Source organism: Myxocyprinus asiaticus, chromosome 20 (genome assembly GCF_019703515.2).
Source record: "Myxocyprinus asiaticus isolate MX2 ecotype Aquarium Trade chromosome 20, UBuf_Myxa_2, whole genome shotgun sequence".
NCBI classification, from domain to species: domain Eukaryota; kingdom Metazoa; phylum Chordata; class Actinopteri; order Cypriniformes; family Catostomidae; genus Myxocyprinus; species Myxocyprinus asiaticus.
In genome coordinates this window covers 43,834,108-43,850,267 of record NC_059363.1, presented here as the reverse complement: position 1 = coordinate 43,850,267, position 16,160 = coordinate 43,834,108, and the positions used below count along the sequence as shown (strand labels likewise).

At 36.0% G+C, this 16,160-nt stretch overlaps 1 protein-coding gene across 1 annotated transcript; it reads left to right on the top strand.

Moving 5' to 3' along the window:
- Window positions 1–1,133: 1,133 nt before the first annotated feature.
- LOC127410966 (presenilin-1) lies at window positions 1,134–14,648 on the top strand. The gene is made up of 11 exons (XM_051646259.1): window positions 1,134–1,186; window positions 1,772–1,866; window positions 6,310–6,581; window positions 7,207–7,348; window positions 7,446–7,513; window positions 9,954–10,174; window positions 10,663–10,761; window positions 10,876–10,962; window positions 12,515–12,685; window positions 13,364–13,482; window positions 13,589–14,648. The coding sequence occupies exons 2-11, from the start codon at window positions 1,831–1,833 to the stop codon at window positions 13,742–13,744; spliced, it is 1,371 nt and encodes a 456-aa protein (XP_051502219.1). The 5' UTR covers window positions 1,134–1,186; window positions 1,772–1,830; the 3' UTR covers window positions 13,745–14,648.
- Window positions 14,649–16,160: the final 1,512 nt, after the last annotated feature.

Here is a 16,160-nt window from a genome sequence, read left to right as displayed (position 1 = left end):
AGCTATTTGAGAGACACGGGTTGATTCGGGATTAATCTCTGATCCTCGCTGGATTCATCCATGTCCCATACTTCCGTTGTCCAGCTGATCTCACACGCGTGAAGACAGAAACAAGACCGAAAGAAATGCAATCTCCAAAATAAAAGTGATGTGTAACGTAACAGGCAAAAATATTGAGAATAATTTTAATAATGTGTCTTCTGACTCATTCGACAGATTGTGTAAAAACAGACATATCACAAATTATTATGCATTCCCTTTTCCAAGGCTGTAACTGACTGTAAAGCTATTTTTAATAAAACAATCTCTACACTACACTGCATACTAAATATTAACAACCCGCAGGACTCTAACAATGCTTTTTTAAAGCGATTATTGCAGTTTTATTTGCAATAATGTACCAAAGCAATTTTACAGAAAATAGAAAAAATATAGAATGAGAAAAACATAATAATAATAATTAAGTCCAAGTGGAATGAAAAACAATCTCTAGTCGGAATCTCTTAATTACGGTGAACGCACCATATGATTATGCACTAGCAATCAGTTAACAAAATAAAAAGACGAAATTAAAAATACAGATGAATAATGTTGTATTGATTACTGTATTGTCCTGTCCAGTGTCTACATTTCCACGTCCCATCATAAGTCTTGCTCCTTGTCCTTGATCTTTGTTATTTTTTGTTTTGTTTCTGTTTACTACTTTTTGTGTTCATCTTGGTAGTATGATGTTGTGATGTTCCCTGTTTTGTAAGGTAAATGTGCAATAAAATGTTTTAATAAAAAATAAATGCTATAACACTCAGAAAATCGTTTTAAGATTTACGCATTTCAGTTTTTTAGTTAAAAAAAAAAAAATCCATCAAATTTGACTGAATAATCTTTAATAAACTTTAAATTCTGAAACCTAATAATTTAAAGTTTTATTAATTTAATTTTGTTTAACATAACACAATTAAATTTGATGATGTGTAAATCTTAGAAACAAGCGAAAACATATTTTGAGTGTATGTGAGTGTTGGTATTGTTAATGAAAAGTATCACGGTGTTTAATGTTGATGTTGTTGAACGATACGTAAATTGATACTTTTATTTTGAATAATAAACCGGGTTTAACCTTTCTCAGCACATTTTGCGGATCTAACCGTGTGTAGCTTCACAGTGTTGTGCTTGTGTCAGACTCAAGGTTTGTCAAACATTCACCTGTTTCTCTAAAAACAAAATACCATTTCCTTATTTCAGATCAAGTGTTATATACATATAGGGTTATTTCTAAGTAGTTTTAGAGTTTTTACTTAAACCTGATTCATGTCATTATTTTACAAATGAAACCGATACTGAAGCGGCTGTGAGACGAGCTAACTAGCGTTAAGCTACAATGATAGAAACCAGCACTTTGATCGTTTTTGTAGTCAGTACATTGTTTGGTCTTATGTGAACAAAAACGCACAGGTAGTCTTGTGGACACCCTTTTGTTTTAAATAACAAGAACCAAGGTAATACCTTTTTATAATGTACCATAGTAGTGCCTTGGTATTTTCTGGATTTGGTGTATCAATATATGGGTAATTATTCAGTGCCATTGTTTATACATGAACACGATATTCCTGTCTCACACCATACATGTGTTATGATACCGCCGCAGCACTTAATTATAAACACTAAACACTTTGATTCTAACTAGCTAATGTGATAATCAGCTAAGATTGTGTATTCACTTCAGTCACCACCTTCACATCAGTAATTCTTTGTTTGAATGATTGTTTTACAGTCCTGTTAGATTGAGAGATCGAGGTGTTTCTATGATCTCTGAGTCACTTCACTGCATCAATGGCTGATAATGTGGAAAATGCTGTCAATAATGTGGTAAGTCTACAAGTTCTGTCTGCTTGTACAGCATATTACATATTGTGATTATGTACATATTTTCAACATTATGTGATTATGTATTGTATAATGGGATGTTACTTTTTTATTTGAGGAATTAGGGAAATGAACTGTATGTGGCAGATTAAGTTATTTTAGGAGATGTTTTGAGTGTTATATATTTAAATCTATTGAGAGAAAAAGTTAAAAGATGTGTATACTCGGTGAGGCTGTATAAGAGCTCATTCAGGCCGTGAGAGGAGATCCGACCACACCCATGTGAAATCAGATCCAGTTTGGCACCATCAGGTCGGGCATGTCTGATAAAGACATGAGGCATCAAGTATTTATCACTGTTTGTAGCTGGAGGCTGTTCCGCTCGCAGTTATCTAACTTCATGAACCGTCTGTGCTATAATCACAGCTGTAAAACTTTGGCACTACTGCAGATTTGAAAAGGGCTTTTTCAATGTTTTCAGCCATGTACTTTGACACTTGCATTTGCTCTTGTGGATATAAACTTAATGGTGAATAGGGCTGCAACTAACGAGTATTTTTATAACCGACTAAACTAACGATTATTAGAACGATTATTCGGCGATTATTGCAATGATTAATCATTAGCTCTTAACTGATTATTCAGCTTGTGCCCGAGTTAAAAGGTTGTATTAAACATGTATACTAACAATAGAGGACAAAATCATCTTTTAAAAATACCTCTAAATGACATTCACTGAATTAAAGGAAAAAATACTTTTAAGTTTAATTCAGTAAAAAATTCACTGCAAAAAATCCTATTATCAAGAGTTTTTGTCTTGTTTTCCATTTAAAATTGTCTAAAAATCCTTAAAACGAGATACATTTACTTGAGAAGCAACATGTGAGATATTTAGACTTGCTTTTAGAGAATGTATCTTAAATATAAGTGTTTTGTATATAAGTGTATTTTATATTTAAGTGTATTTTTTCACTTGTTTATACTTCTGCGAGTGCAGTAAAGACTAAATATACTTATATTCAAGATCTATTCTCTAAAAGCAAGTCTAAATATCTTATATGCTGCTTCTCAGGTGAATGCATTTTTTTTTTTTAGACATTTTAAAATATTAAATATTTTATTCAACATTCTCAGGTAAAAATAAAATAAAAATATTCTGCAGTGTAGCTCCTAACGTAAATGTTGTTTTAAAGGAGTTTTAGATATTTATATTGGAAAACAAGCCAAAACAAAAACTAATCAAAAACGTATTTTGTTGCAGTGTTTAATGGGGTACTCTATCACCCACTCGACCTGCCAACTTTTGCATGAGTCACATGCGATATTCGTACTATTGATAGGCCGATATATCAGCTAGGCAGATTATTCAGCAGATATTTGGCCATTTTGGGATTATCAGTATCTGCCGATTAACAGAAATGTTAACTTTCCCTTGCATCAGTTCCAAAATCTACCAATAGATTTGTCAATGAATTGTGTTTTGAAGGTTTTTTCGAGGTTTCAAGTTTATGCAAATTTGAGTAAATATTGCATAAAATAAATGTTGGTTTTACTTAAGAAACTGTGTGTGCATCTGATTTGCTGTTGTTAAATTATACTATGTTTATCGGCCATCCGGCTCTCGATTTCGTTATCGGCACCGCCCATGAAAAATCCATATTGGTCGGCCACTAATTCGTACACAAAAACCCTACCACTATACCTAAATCTAAGCTTAGTAGTAAGATAGACTGGTAATTGGTCGTTTAAAAGTTTGAAATTTCCCTCGCAATGGTTTGAGTTCTTCCGCAATAAGTTTTGCATTTCCTCATGATAAATTTAACATGGTTTTACTATAGTAACCATGTTTTAACCATAATATTCGTAGTGAAACCACAGTAATAATACAGAAAAACGAAAACAATGGTAATAAAAATCATAATTTTCTTGTTACGATGGTTTTACTACTAATATATTAGTTTAACCATGGTATTCATAGTAAAATCATTGTAACCACAAGATTAACCATGGTTAATCTATAGTAAAACCATGGTTATTGAAATCATGGTTTCCACCAAAACAACAACAAAAAAAAAAAAACATGGTTACTTTTCATAGTTACTACAAAATTACTGTAGTAAAACCATGGTTTCCACAAAAATCAGTAATAATAATAAATATAGCTGCAAGCAGCGATTCATGGAGTTCAGTCCTTTAAGATCCTTTAAGTACATATGTAACAGATATTAAGGATTAATTGGACAGTCTGTTAGCACCTAAAACAATGATAAAGCATCTTAATTTTTAGAAACATCAGGTTAGGAAAATATATGGTATTTTTTACATTCCTGACTGTTACAGTGCCACCAAGAGGCATAAGTGGGCATTTTTTTTTTTTTCATTTCTGCTCGGACTGACCTCCTACATCAGAGTTTTAAATTTGGTGATATCTCATCCATTCAAGAGTTTTGACCTTTTAAGAAAAAATGGCCACACCCACTCCGAACAATTTGCCGTATTGTTGCAACGGTGCATGGAAATATAACTTTTTTTGATAAGTATTGATATTGGTACTCCAGAGAATCTTTCTGCACTTGGTTGGTTCTGATCTGGCGAACGGCCTAGGACTAGTTCGAAAAGGTATTTTTTTAAATAATCTCAAGTATTTAATGAACGTTTTGTTTCACACCAATGGTACTTGAGGCAAAGTTGTTCAGAATGAGGAGGTCTACAATATGATATGAATAACGTGTTTCTTTGTGAAACACAGCGGTATATACAATGATTTACATGCATGTAAAACGTGATAGCACCTCCCGGTGGCTAATTTTTTTCCTATTTTGCACAGACCTCTTGGGCCAAGAGACAAATAGGCCTACCAGGTTTCATTCCGATCGGCCTTATTTAACCCTATATAAAAGCTGCTGAAAGCTAATTGATCGATGGCGTTTATGTTTTTCAAGATATGCGACTGTCCTCATAGAACTTGATGACACCTTAGACAAAGCGACTGCATGCAAAATTTCAGGTCAATTGAACCAACGGTTCCATAGTTAGATATTTTTAGATTTTTAATTATTATAGCGCCACCAAGAGGCAGAGGTGCACAATTTTTTCCTGTCCCTCAGAATGACCTCATTCATAAGTGTACCAAATTTGGTGATAATATCTCATTCCATTAAAGAGTTATAACCATTTTAGTCAAAGTGGCTCCGCTCACTACGTTCGTTTTGGCTTACCGTTTGACGATAAATAAAAATTTCGAAATTCCTTTGATAATTTTTCATATTGGGACTCTGCTGAATCGTTCTGCACTGGTTTGGTTCCGATTGGGCAAACGGCCTAGGACTAGTTCGTTTTTTATTTTTTCAAACAATCCAAAATAGCGGGGAAACTAGGGGGCAAAGCCAAAATTAGTTTTTATTTGTAGCCCTTACGTTCAAGAGTTATGGACAAAAAATGTTTTTTTTTTTTTTTTCTCACTATAGCATCACCTATGGGCCAGTCAGGCCGATTCCATGCGTACGGCTGGCCAACCGGAATACTACCATCCCTGAAAGTTTCAAGTCTCTAGGCCTTACGGTTTGGTCTGCATGATCAGTTTTAGGGCAGAATAATAATAATACAAATTCTGACAAAAACAATAGGGTTTATAGCCCTTCAAGCTTGAACCCCTAATAATAACATGATTGGCCTACTGTAGTCATGGTTACTACTATAGCAAAATTATGACTTCTGCCAAAAACTATAGTTAATACAGTCTACAATATTACTATAGTAAAACCATGGCTTCCAGCAAACTTTTTATAATTTTTTAAATATATATATATATATATATATATATATATATATATATATATATATATATATACACACTGGTAGTTGTTAAAAAGGTCTTCATCATGTTACAGAAGGCTACATCTAACAATTAGGCAAAGAAATGTGTGATGCAATGGTTTTCTTCATGACCAAAGCACATTCTTATGGTCTACCAAAAAGAGAGAAGACTCATTTTTTTCAGGCAACAGGGTGCGGTGTAATAACAAAAATTTACCATGATAAACCCTTTGGTCTAATGAAAAAATTACCGGAACAAAATTAATCGGTAACCAGCATTTAAAAATACTGCTTTCACCCCAGACCAGTTGAAAGGGACTTTCCCATTTTCAGTTACATTCTGCAAAAGATTTGTTCATTTTGAGGTAACCAGTCATCGGCCAGTATTATATCGGCTGCTGAAATATTGTTCATCCCTAGTTAAAAATGTTTATTTTGGTACAATGATTGTATGTTAGGTGAGGGTGCATCAGGGTGCATTAGCGTTTGTACTACAAAACTGGTGTGGTCACATGTTTCTGACTACCGAAAACTACCCGAAATGCATCTTAATATAAGAGATAAAGAGGTCCTCACGCAGTAAAACACAAGCCACACACATTCACTCTTGTTGATTTTCTCTCTGTGCAGTCAAATGACGTAGCAGAGCCCAACCGGCAAACTGATGCGGGCGGTGCAGGGGGTCCCGGGCAGAATGAGGTGGAGCTTAATGGACAGCCACCGACCGTACAACCCCCTCAGGTGGTCACTGACAGCGAGGAAGATGAGGATGAAGAGCTGACTCTCAAATATGGAGCGAAACATGTTATTATGCTATTTATCCCCGTCACACTGTGTATGGTGGTGGTCGTGGCAACAATCAAATCAGTCAGTTTCTACACACAGAAGGACGGACAACAGCTGTGAGTATCATCACTGCTATTAGACTGGTATCGTACTTTTATACTACATTTGTTCCAAATACGTTTGACTGACTTTCTACTGTGGGAAAGAATGTTAGTTTATTGGTGATCTGTTGCCATACTATAAGCCCATTTCCTGCATTAGTGCCAACCGTTATTCTTAAAGAGACAAACATTTCTCTTTGACAAACAAATATACCCACATGAATCAGAATCGAATCGAGAGCTTGTGATTCAAAATTGAATCGGGGAATCTGTATCGATTCCCAGCCCTAATTTCTAATATGATCTGCAGTTCCCTTTAAAAATGTTCCGGAAAAAAGCTTCCATACATCAGGCTACCTGAGAATAGATTTATGTCAGTGAAAGTACCCAATGATGTAGTTTCTGTGACTTTCCTCTAGACAGCGCTGATGCACCTCTGACAACTTTATGAACTTCTTACCTGCTATGATGAAGCTCTCTTCATATAATCTTTTACTCTGCCTGAGCTGATTATATGAACCAAAAGGAACCAAGGCAAACGTGTTGTCCTGTGTTTCTAATTGTCTTTTATGTTTGAATTTTACCTAAATTGAAATGGTGTGGGAATAGATCTGGAATGACATGTGGCTCTTGTGTGCAGGATCTACACACCCTTCCGTGAAGACACAGAAACGGTGGGTCAGCGCGCTCTGAACTCCATGCTCAATGCAACCATCATGATCAGTGTGATCGTGGTCATGACACTGGTGCTGGTGGTGCTCTACAAGTACAGATGCTACAAGGTCTGTTTATTCAGTGTTTGTTGGCTTCTCATCACTGTGGTTCAGTTGAACTGTTCACGGACACAGGCTGCAGGTTCATGATCTGTTATTTTTGCAGGTGATTCAAGGGTGGCTGTTCTTCTCCAACCTTCTCCTCCTCTTCTTTTTCTCCTTTATTTATTTGGGGTGAGTTCCATCTTTTTTTTTTTGCTTGTCCTTGAGTTGCTGATGTTGGGCTGTAAAGTTTGAAATTATGGAGAAAATGTTTTATATTTTATTGAACCAGAAGGCCAACAGAACAGCACTTAAGAGTTGTTATATCTTTTATAAAAAGAGCAATATGTTAAAAAACACAAATGTTCAATAAATGATCTTTTTTTTTTTACGTTTTTATTTTTAATATTGTACATAATAATAGTAACAAACACTTACTAGCCTATAATAATTTTTTTATAATACAATAATTGTCTTGGGGTCATTTTTGACGCAGTACAGGTAAATTATACATAAAAAATACTGCATAGTTTTTGATACTGGAACCAAACGTTGTTACTTTGTGAAGACCATCAAAACAAAAAAACAAAAAAAAATGTAATTTTTTTTTATAATTTGTTAAGAGAAATAACAGTTTCATACAAATTGTTCCTCCGTTTGTCTTAACGGGTCAGTTTTGACAAGTATGAGAAGACTTTTTGGATGTTATACAGCATTAAATAGTTTTTTGTACATCTGTGAATCCAATTTAACCTAAAAATATTTTAAATGTTCTTAAATTTAGCCCCTAGCCCCGCCCTGTTCTCTTGCTCCCCCGACTGCTCTACTGGGTACTGCATCTTTTCCACAAATTGCAGACTTTCCTCTCAAACAGGGTTTGTGCACACATGCTAATGTCCACACACAAACACACATGCAAATGTATTTATTTTTTCACACTTTTTGAACAAAAAGGGTCTAAAGGCCCCCCACTGGTAAAATACCTATTGAATAGAATTATATCCTAAAACATTAGATGGCAGAAAGAACTATTACAGCACCTTCCTGAACCCCTGTAAAGGCCCCAGCACACTTACGGAGAAGTTCTTCTTCGTTCAGAGGTAAACAGAAGTTCGAAACAGCTGAATAACAGTATACTGTTTGCAAACATTCAGACACCCGCCACAACGCTGGGGGAGGCATTTAGAGCAGCATTTGCATATGATGACGCTCAAGACTACATGTAAAACATCAATTAATATGACATACAGTAAATGTTTTATCAATGACTTCATGCTTCATTCTATGAGTAGAATTCACATGAGATCAGTAAAAGAAGCTGGTTTAACCACTCGGTGATGATTTAAAGACAAATATTTGCTGTAGATAATGTGTAAATTGTCATGTTTACATTCTGGAGCTAATTCATGCATGCTAACATGCTACATGCGATCATAATATGTAATTTATAATGACACTGATACTACTGCCAAATAAGTATATAAAACAGTGTGAATGGGTAGAATACAGACAAAAGAATGATGATATGAGAGGCATATCTAACTTTGGGCAGATGTGAGAATGGTTTTCGGCTGCAGCCGGCACACGAGGAAAGCAGCAAAACAAACAATATAGTGAATTTAGTAGATTTGATTCTTTTTGTAGACTATTTAATCAAAAAATTGTTGTTGGAAAATGTCTCTATGCAAACAATCATACAGATGTAGGTAAATTTGCACCAGTTCTGTAAAAACACGCCGGTGTGTTCATGTGGACTGATCTTAACTGACTGAACAGGAATTAGCTGTCAGCCTCAAAGTAGTTAGAGCTCCAGGTCACACCTAACCAGTGATGAACACGGACGTGCACAGTGGGCCTATTTTGACTCCTGGAAAAGGCAGTAAAGATTCATTTGTAGGCAATAGGAATGAAAGTAAAATTGTAACTCTACAATGTACACATTTTCTCTAAGAGGGGTCTTTAGTGCTGTTGTACACTAATTAAGAATCCGTTTGGGTGAAAACGGATGCAGTTTCTTAAAGGTGCACTCAGTAATTTTTTGAAGTATGTCAAAGTGGCTTACAGTGACTCCTAGTGGCCTGGAAGCTGCATCATTCAAACATAGTAGTTTTCAGTTACCAATGCCATTGCAGAAATTCACTATGTACAGTAAGCCAGGATTAATATAACTCATTAATGAAAGTGTCCAATAACAGGGCAGATACATATATTAAGCGAGTAGTGTTCAACTGGTCATGTGATCCAAACATGGCTGCCCCCATGAGGGCGCCCCTGCCCCATGTAGAATAAAAGAGCTTTAATAAGGTTACTGGTATGACTGAACTCTTCATCTCACATGAGTGGTCATGATTTTATAATTGTATACATATGTTTCAATATTACTATTCATTTCTTTAGAAGTAGAACTTTTTAAATGAGGAAACAAATTACTGAGTGCACCTTTAAGACAATAGGAAGGATAAAGGTCATTCTGTGAACTGATTAATTCCCTCTTATAAGGATGAATGTGTTCTCATTTAAAAAAAAAAATAAAATGTGCATCACACAGTTTTCTGTTTGCACAAATCACCCTTTCCTCTGTGCTGTTATGGAAGCTTTATTTCTGATGACAGCTCCCATTTCTTCACACCAGGGAAGTGTTCAAGACGTACAACGTGGCCATGGACTACTTGACATTAGCGTTGATCATCTGGAACTTTGGTGTGGTGGGAATGATCTGTATCCACTGGAAGGGTCCACTGCGGCTCCAGCAGGCGTATCTTATCATGATCAGCGCTCTCATGGCTCTTGTCTTCATCAAGTACCTTCCCGAGTGGACTGCCTGGCTCATCCTGGCTGCTATATCTGTCTACGGTCAGTCTCTGGAGACAGGATTCTTTTCTCTTTAGCTTGATTATTTAAGTGTGTATCTCTGCAGGTGGATTTAAAGTAATGTTGGATATGGCTACCGGTGTAAAAAAAATCGATTTCATCGTTTGCAAGACAGGTATATAAATGTAATGTCCCTAAAGTAATTGTTTCTTATAATTGTTTTACCTCTTAACATACAATTACAATTTTTTTCCATTTATGTCTTTTTTGTTGTCTGAGCAACCTTTCGCAGAGGCTGCACTAACATTTGTATGAGCTACGGCTTTGTTGCACGAATGGGTTATTGTGGTAGCATCGATTTCATATTTACCCATTTCATATTTGTTATCTGTGCTTCCATCCTGACAATTGCAAGCTTTTTTATTATTGTTATGAACTACCATTAATAGTCTTTTTTGTCTTTGGTGTGTCAAAGAATGCCACAATCACGTTTCTTGTACAGCTGCTCAACTCTTCTTGTACTTCTGCAGATCTGTTGGCAGTGTTGTGCCCGAAAGGACCTCTACGTATCCTCGTGGAAACAGCTCAAGAGAGGAACGAGCCCATTTTTCCAGCCCTCATCTACTCTTGTAATATCAGTCTCTCAACACTTATTTCTTCTCAAGCTTTGTGACATTGAATTCAGTGTTTTAAATAGTTTGTTACTATCACATTTGTATTAAAACACATTTTTTTTTTGTCAGCAACCATGGTGTGGCTGTTTAATATGGCTGATAATGGTGAGACCAGGAATAATTCAGCCCATTCAGTTCCTCAGCAGGAGAACCAAGGTGAGTCTGTGGAAGCACTCTGAATTTCGGGCCACTCCAGAGTCAACACGGGTTGTCTCGCTGTCTCAACTGGTCAGCTCATTTAGTCACACTTAATAATAATTTGAACAAAATTGCTTTCCTTCACAGACACTTAAAGAAATGCTAATATGGGATTTAGGCATTTATTTTTTATTTTTTGGTTCTAAAGGCCTTTTTCAGCCACATGAAAATCAAAACAATGCTATTAATCTGTTTACACTGGGGATGAAATTCATTTGATGACAAAGAAAGGTTTTGTTTTGCAAGGTTTAGGTCATTTTTCCCCCCCTTTTATCTGCAGCAACTCATTTACAATAGAATGAACCCTTTAAGCTCAGACGGGCCTGCCAGCTTTGAAATTTGCAGACAAATCAGAAGTGTTCCGTTTTTATAATTTATTAATAATTTTGCACTGTACATATCATTGTAATCCGTAAAAACATCAAACTCATCAAATAGCCATGTGTCATGTGTTTTTTGGAAAGCTGTCAAAGAGAATACAACCAGCCTATTTTTTTTCCTCATGGACAAAAATATAGCAAGTAATAGCTAAGTATATGTCTTTAGTGATAGCGGAGTCATGTGATCAATCACTGTAATTTCATATGGCCACCAGGAGATGGTGGCAAGTTCATGACACAGACTCAATGAAGACTCAAATGGCACAGAATGAAACTCGTTCTGCGAAATCTCATTACTAAAATCATGTCTGCATGCTATGCAAACCTTTAGTCATTGTTGTGTTTGCATGTGTAATTAGTTCTTATGGTCAATTATTATGTTTTATTTGTTTGGAGAGGCTTTTGTTTCTTGGAGACCTTTTTGGACACTAGGATATATTATTTTTGTAATGCTATAACTTTTGATTGCTGTGTTGAATCAACACCAAATTTTACTCAGTTACAGGTGACATGATTGGGAACAAAACAAAAGCCACATTATTTACACCCTGAGGTATATAATGTAAAATCAGAAAAATACGAAAAACGTTCATTTTTGGCTCAAGTTTTTTGGTGATTTTTCTTAAGCTGAGAGTCTCCGAATTTAGCAGAATCTATATCATTAAAACAGTTGAAAAGTTTTCTTTAGAATGATACCAAACACTTGACCCTCCTAAATAAAACTAGTTAACACACTATTTTATGTAACTTGGTACATAAACAGTGATAAACAGCTGCAGTTATGTAAATATTTTGCTTAAAGAAAATGTAGTGGCTTTTACACAGGGTCAAGTGAATCAGTGAATCGTTTGTTTGAACAATACAGTATGTTATGTTACACCATTAATGATTGGTTAATCATTAATGAATGATTGCTACATTCTTGTGAAAATAGTTGAAATACTGTCAAGCTACTCTATAACGTAATTAAGTTAGTACCTGCCTTTTAGTTAATTATTCCTACATTGATGATGAAGGGGGCGCAGCACGGCCCCAGAGAATGCTGCCGCCCTAGACTACTGCCTGTATTGCCTATGCCAAGATCGGCCACTGCTCCAATGTACCTTAAGATGTATATCTGTCTCCTGTAGTGGCCATGGCACCCACAGCTCAGCCGGAGGATGACGGTGGCTTCACACCATCGTGGGTTGATCATCAGCAGCATCAGCTGGGCCCGATGCAGTCCACAGAGGAGAGCAGACGAGAGATCCAGCAAATGCCCTCTGAACGGCCACCACCTGTGGATGATGATGATGAAGAGAGTAAGTATCTACAGCCTATTCCCAACACAGGTACTTGAAGTCAGATTCTATCAACCATCGCACTGAGGGAGTACACCCAACACCCCCAGTATACCCTCCACATCTGTAAAAGATCTTACTACTGACTTTGTTAGATGATGCAGTGAAAGCTAAATAGAGACCCCAAAAAGTATGTGGACATGTAAGTCTCAAAAATGTCACAGCAAGTGGCATTTATTTTAAAGAAAGCTGGCACAAGTATCATACACTGAAAACACCTCATCATGATCATCATGTGCACTCTTTTGTGTGTGAAATGACAGAGAGCAGAGCACTCTGAAGTGCACAGCACATACAGTACAGACTATGTATTTATTTAATTAAATCACAGCTTCACTGGGATTAATAATCACACTGGTCCATGTTCCAAACTGTTGATCTGGAGGTGAGAAACTACCATCAAAAACACACAGAAACGCCAAAATAAAAGCTTGATTTAAAAAGACTCTGCTAGGACATCTATGTGAACTTCATATATCCACTAAAAACAACTGTGACGGCAGTTGTTTAAAAGTCATTGCAAAAATGTGGGGAAAGCGGGATAAAAAAAAGCAGGTTTACACAGCTATTTAAGCCTGACAGCATCCTCAATGTGCAGTGAGGTTAACAGGATTGTGTGTTCATGCGTGTGTTTTGCAGGGGGTGTTAAACTGGGTTTGGGAGATTTCATCTTTTACAGTATGCTGGTTGGTAAAGCATCAGCTACAGCCAGTGGTGACTGGAACACAACGCTAGCCTGCTTTGTGGCCATTCTCATTGTAAGTAACCCAAAGAAATCCTACAAGTCTCACTAGATAAATCTTGTCAAGTATTAATCTAAATTGTTCGCATGTTTGCATTAACAGTTGGCTGATTTATCCTCAGGGTTTGTGTCTAACTCTACTCCTCCTGGCGATCTTCAAGAAGGCTCTTCCAGCGCTCCCCATCTCCATCACCTTCGGCCTAGTCTTCTACTTTGCCACTGATAACCTGGTGCGTCCGTTCATGGATCAGTTGGCTGTCCATCAGTTCTACATTTAGCACGGAGAGGTCACTCCTCATGCACTCCACTCTACTGCTCATTCCCAGAACCCTCCTGCAGGGAAACACCTTTCCTCCCTCTTGACACGCAACTGGACTCGCCGTTCCTGGCATTGAAGGATTCTTTACAAATGCAGTGCCTCTCCAGTGACTCAACAGATCCTGATATTCGCTTTCATCACATCTGTGGTCTGAATTCTGACCGTGTCTTTGTTTTGACAAAAAGCAAAGACAATCAAAAGTCATCGAACATGTATGAACGCATAACGGTAAGAGGATGGCAGTGATTATGAATTTTTCGTTTAATGATGAGTTTGACGAACTCTGTTTTGTGGAATGGGACCAGAGCTTGATTTATCCACCAGATATTGGATTCACTTTCATGGCATTATGTTAATTCCGATATTGCAAGCATTAACCCAAAGCTCTGTGAATGATATGGCTTCGTAAACTGAGGTAGGTACTATTTCATTTTTGGTCTTTTTAAGGGGGCCTATGAGCATGGTTTGAGTTTTAATTTTGAACATTTTGAAAAACCATGTTTTTTTGGGAAGATGTCACATATTGACTTGTTCTAGTTTACACATACATTGAATAAAGTGCTGTTAAAGCTACTGTTTTGCTCTCTGAGAAAGTGCGGAAGCATCATTTTGGAATGTACCATAAACTTTTTAGGTCCTAAATGTCCTTCATGTTCATCTCTGCACAAACCGTCAGGAGACTGTTTGTTTGTTCATATTTTTAGTTGTTGTTTTGTTTTTATTTACCATCAAAGTGGTTGATGAATTACTTTTAATTCTTTCTTAGTACACACACTTTTTGTCATTTCAAGACAATGCAAAAAATTTTGTATCTAAAGGGTAAGATTCACAAATAAAGGGGTTGCTCATTTGAGCAAATTTCAGTCTCCGGTGTCATGTCAGTGTTTTATGGACAAATTCTTTAAATATCTAACAATTTCTTAACATTTTTTACCCATTTGTTTTCTTTAAAGGAAAATATCACAGAAAAATGAATTTGGGGGGGGGGGCATATGTGACACAATAATCAATTAAGAAATTGATAAATTAATTGAGCAATCAATTATAAACATCATCTGATAAATATATATCAAATGAACAATAAATGATATACATGTGATTGATAAATAGATAAAAAGAATAAAAAAAAAAAAAAAAGAACCAATTACAGGGTTTCCGCAGATCCTTAAAATGTCTTAAATTCAGTTTTCCGAAAATTAAGGTCATAAAAAGTCTTAAATATCTTAAATGATACAACAAAAGTCTTAATTTTCATTTAAAGAGGTCTTAAATTTGGGAGCAGAAAGACAGGAATCATGATATGGCCTAATGTGATTATCAAACTTCAAAAGAATACAATTTAATTAAATAAATGCATGCGCTGCATCCTTCAGAGTGAAATTGCGGCACTGTTGTATTTTCTCCAAGTACATGGGGACTTGTAGGTGTAGAGAAGTTCTCGGTCTTTAGGCCATATCAGAAATGTATGACAAGCAATCACTAACGATCAACTGTTGATGATGGTGCAGTGTTGATGAAATATGACAGTGTTTACTTTTAATTGTTTATATTGTAATACATTGTAGATTATTGTAGGAGTGCACATTTTTATTTCCCACATCTCTTTCTGTCCTTGTTAGAGTCAGTTGTCCTTTGTCTTTGAAGACTGTAGTGTACACCTTTGTATGAAATCTTCAGTTTTTTGGCAATTTCAAGCATTGTATAGCCTTCATTCCTCAAAACAAGGATTGACTGATGAGTTTCTAGAGAAAGCTGTAATTTTTTTTTTTTTTTTTTTTTTTTGTGGGTTTGGTTTTGCCATTTTTGACCTAATATTGACCTTAAACATGCCAGTCAATTGCATACTGTGACAACTCAAAAACAAACACAAAGACAATGTTAAGCTTCATTTAATGAACCAAATATCCTTCAACTGTGTTTGATATAATGGCAAGTGATTTTCTAGTACCAAATTAGCAATTTAACATGATTACTCAAGGATAAGGTGTTGGAGTGATGGCTGCTGGAAATGGGGCCTGTCTAGATTTGATCAAAAATGACTTTTTTCAAATAGTGATGGTGCTGTTTTTTACATCAGTAATGTTTGTGATCAGTTGAATGCCACTTTGGTGAATTAAAGTACCAATTTCCTTCCGAAACAGCAAAATCTGTACATTATTCCAAACCTTTGGCCGCCAGTGTACATAATGGTACATAAACCAATTTTAGTGTGATATTTATGTGTAAAACATGTCTTTTGTATTTTAAACTTGCATATATCCTACCCTGTTTTACTGATAAGCAATGTTAAGACAATGTTGAATGTGTGCCCCTGCCTGTTTAAGTAATAGTCTGTGATACATGATTTATTTTGAGATTGTTTGGGTTTGTTTTGG

What these genes read in the sequence shown, in the direction of transcription:
- LOC127410966 (XM_051646259.1), top strand. Translation starts at nt 1,831, where the DNA reads ATGGCTGATAATGTGGAAAATGCTGTCAATAATGTG. An exon ending in GGCTGCTATATCTGTCTACG is followed by an intron (nt 10,175 to 10,662) that starts GTCAGTCTCTGG and finishes GTACTTCTGCAG; the next exon opens with ATCTGTTGGCAGTGTTGTGC. An exon ending in GCTTTGTGGCCATTCTCATT is followed by an intron (nt 13,483 to 13,588) that starts GTAAGTAACCCA and finishes ATTTATCCTCAG; the next exon opens with GGTTTGTGTCTAACTCTACT.